The sequence below is a fragment of the Arvicola amphibius genome, chromosome 1 (assembly GCF_903992535.2).
Source record: "Arvicola amphibius chromosome 1, mArvAmp1.2, whole genome shotgun sequence".
Lineage (NCBI taxonomy): Eukaryota > Metazoa > Chordata > Mammalia > Rodentia > Cricetidae > Arvicola > Arvicola amphibius.
The window spans coordinates 109,829,304-109,830,989 of record NC_052047.1 but is presented as its reverse complement, the minus strand read 5'-3'; the positions used below and the strand labels follow the sequence as shown (position 1 = coordinate 109,830,989).

The following is a 1,686-nucleotide window of genomic DNA, read 5'->3' as shown; positions in this document are numbered from 1 at the left end:
AGGAGCCTGTCCTGATTGAGTTCCTTTCCTGACTTCTTTCAGTGATGAACATCAATGCTGAACTGTAAGGCAAATAAACCCTTTTCTCCCCCCCCAAAAAAAAAAATAAGCATTACATAAAGGGAAGAAGATACCTGAAATAGCAGAGTGAGACTTAACTATTCCCATTTTATTCAAAGAAGGAACAAAAACTCTAATCCTGCAAATCACAGATATTTATAATTTGGAAAAGGAAAGGGATTATTATAGAATCTGTGGAGTAATAGAAAAAATATAGGAAACATTGAAAAATTACTAAACGAATGTATTTCTTCTCATCCCCTTCAACAGGGACATTTTACACTCTAGATGAAGGCTCCAAATCACACCATTGTGAAAGAGTTCATTCTTCTGGGGTTAACAGAGAACCCCACACTGCGTGCCATTCTCTTTATGGTATTTCTTGGAATATATGCTGCTACTTTAGTAGGCAATATCAGCATCATCACTTTAATAAGAAGCTGCCCTCAGCTCCACACACCCATGTATCAGTTCCTTAGCCATCTTGCTTTTGTGGACATTGGGTTTTCTACATCAGTCACACCTATAATGCTTGCAGGATTCCTTGGATATGGAATGGTACTCTCTGTGGCTGCATGTGAAGCCCAATTCTGCATTGCAGTGACATTTGGTACAGTCGAATGCTTCCTTCTGGCAACCATGGCCTATGACAGATATGTGGCTATTTGCTCACCCTTGCTCTATTCTACACATATGTCCCCTAGGATCTGCTTCCTCTTGGTTGGGGTTTCCTATGTTGGTGGCTGTGTGAATTCAACGACATTTACTAGCTGTCTGTTGAATTTGTCCTTCTGTGGGCCAAATCACATAGATCACTTTTTCTGTGACTTTCCTGCTGTGTTGAAACTTTCATGCTCAGATGTTTCTATTATTGGAATTATTCCCTCCATCTCTGCTGGATCCATCATTATGATCACAGTGTTTGTCATAGCTGTCTCCTACACCTACATCCTTGTCACCATCCTGAAGATGCACTCCACCAAGGGCCGCCAAAAGGCCTTCTCCACCTGCACCTCCCACCTCACTGCAGTCACTCTCTACTATGGGACCATAACCTTCATCTATGTGATGCCCAAGTCCAACTACTCTAATGAGCAGAACAAGATAATGGCTGTGTTCTATACAGTGGTGATCCCCATGCTTAACCCCCTCATTTACAGTCTAAGGAACAGAGATGTAAAGGAGGCCCTGAGGAAGGTCACCATCAAAATATATGCAAGAGTATAAGGATTTTACTTGTGCATGCCTCTATTAGTACCTACCATGTGCTCTTCAACTGATTGTGTAAGTTAAAATCCTTTGCATCAACTCACATTGTATATATTAAGACACCTTGAAATCATTCAAGTTGTAATATACAGCAATGATTATTACTATTATGTAACTCTGGTATATACCAAGATATTTATTTAGTTTATGTAGCAAACAATGATCTATGTTTGACATTTTAAGCATCTGTTATAAAAATAAATTATATGTGAACCCATTTATCCTGAAAAAAGCCTAATAAAGTGGCATCATTATTCTTCTTTTCAAAAGATTGTCTGGACATCGAAAAATAAATGTGGTTCAACAATATAATCATGAAGGAACAGTGATGTAAGTTCAATAGTGAAATTCAGAGAC

At 38.8% G+C, this 1,686-nt stretch overlaps 1 protein-coding gene across 1 annotated transcript; it reads left to right on the top strand.

The window, feature by feature from the left end:
* The first annotated feature begins 348 nt into the window (after nt 1-348).
* On the top strand, nt 349-1,287 carry LOC119823448 (olfactory receptor 477). Its single transcript, XM_038343504.1, has one exon. The coding sequence runs from the start codon at nt 349-351 to the stop codon at nt 1,285-1,287; it is 939 nt and encodes a 312-aa protein (XP_038199432.1).
* The last annotated feature ends 399 nt before the right edge of the window (nt 1,288-1,686 follow it).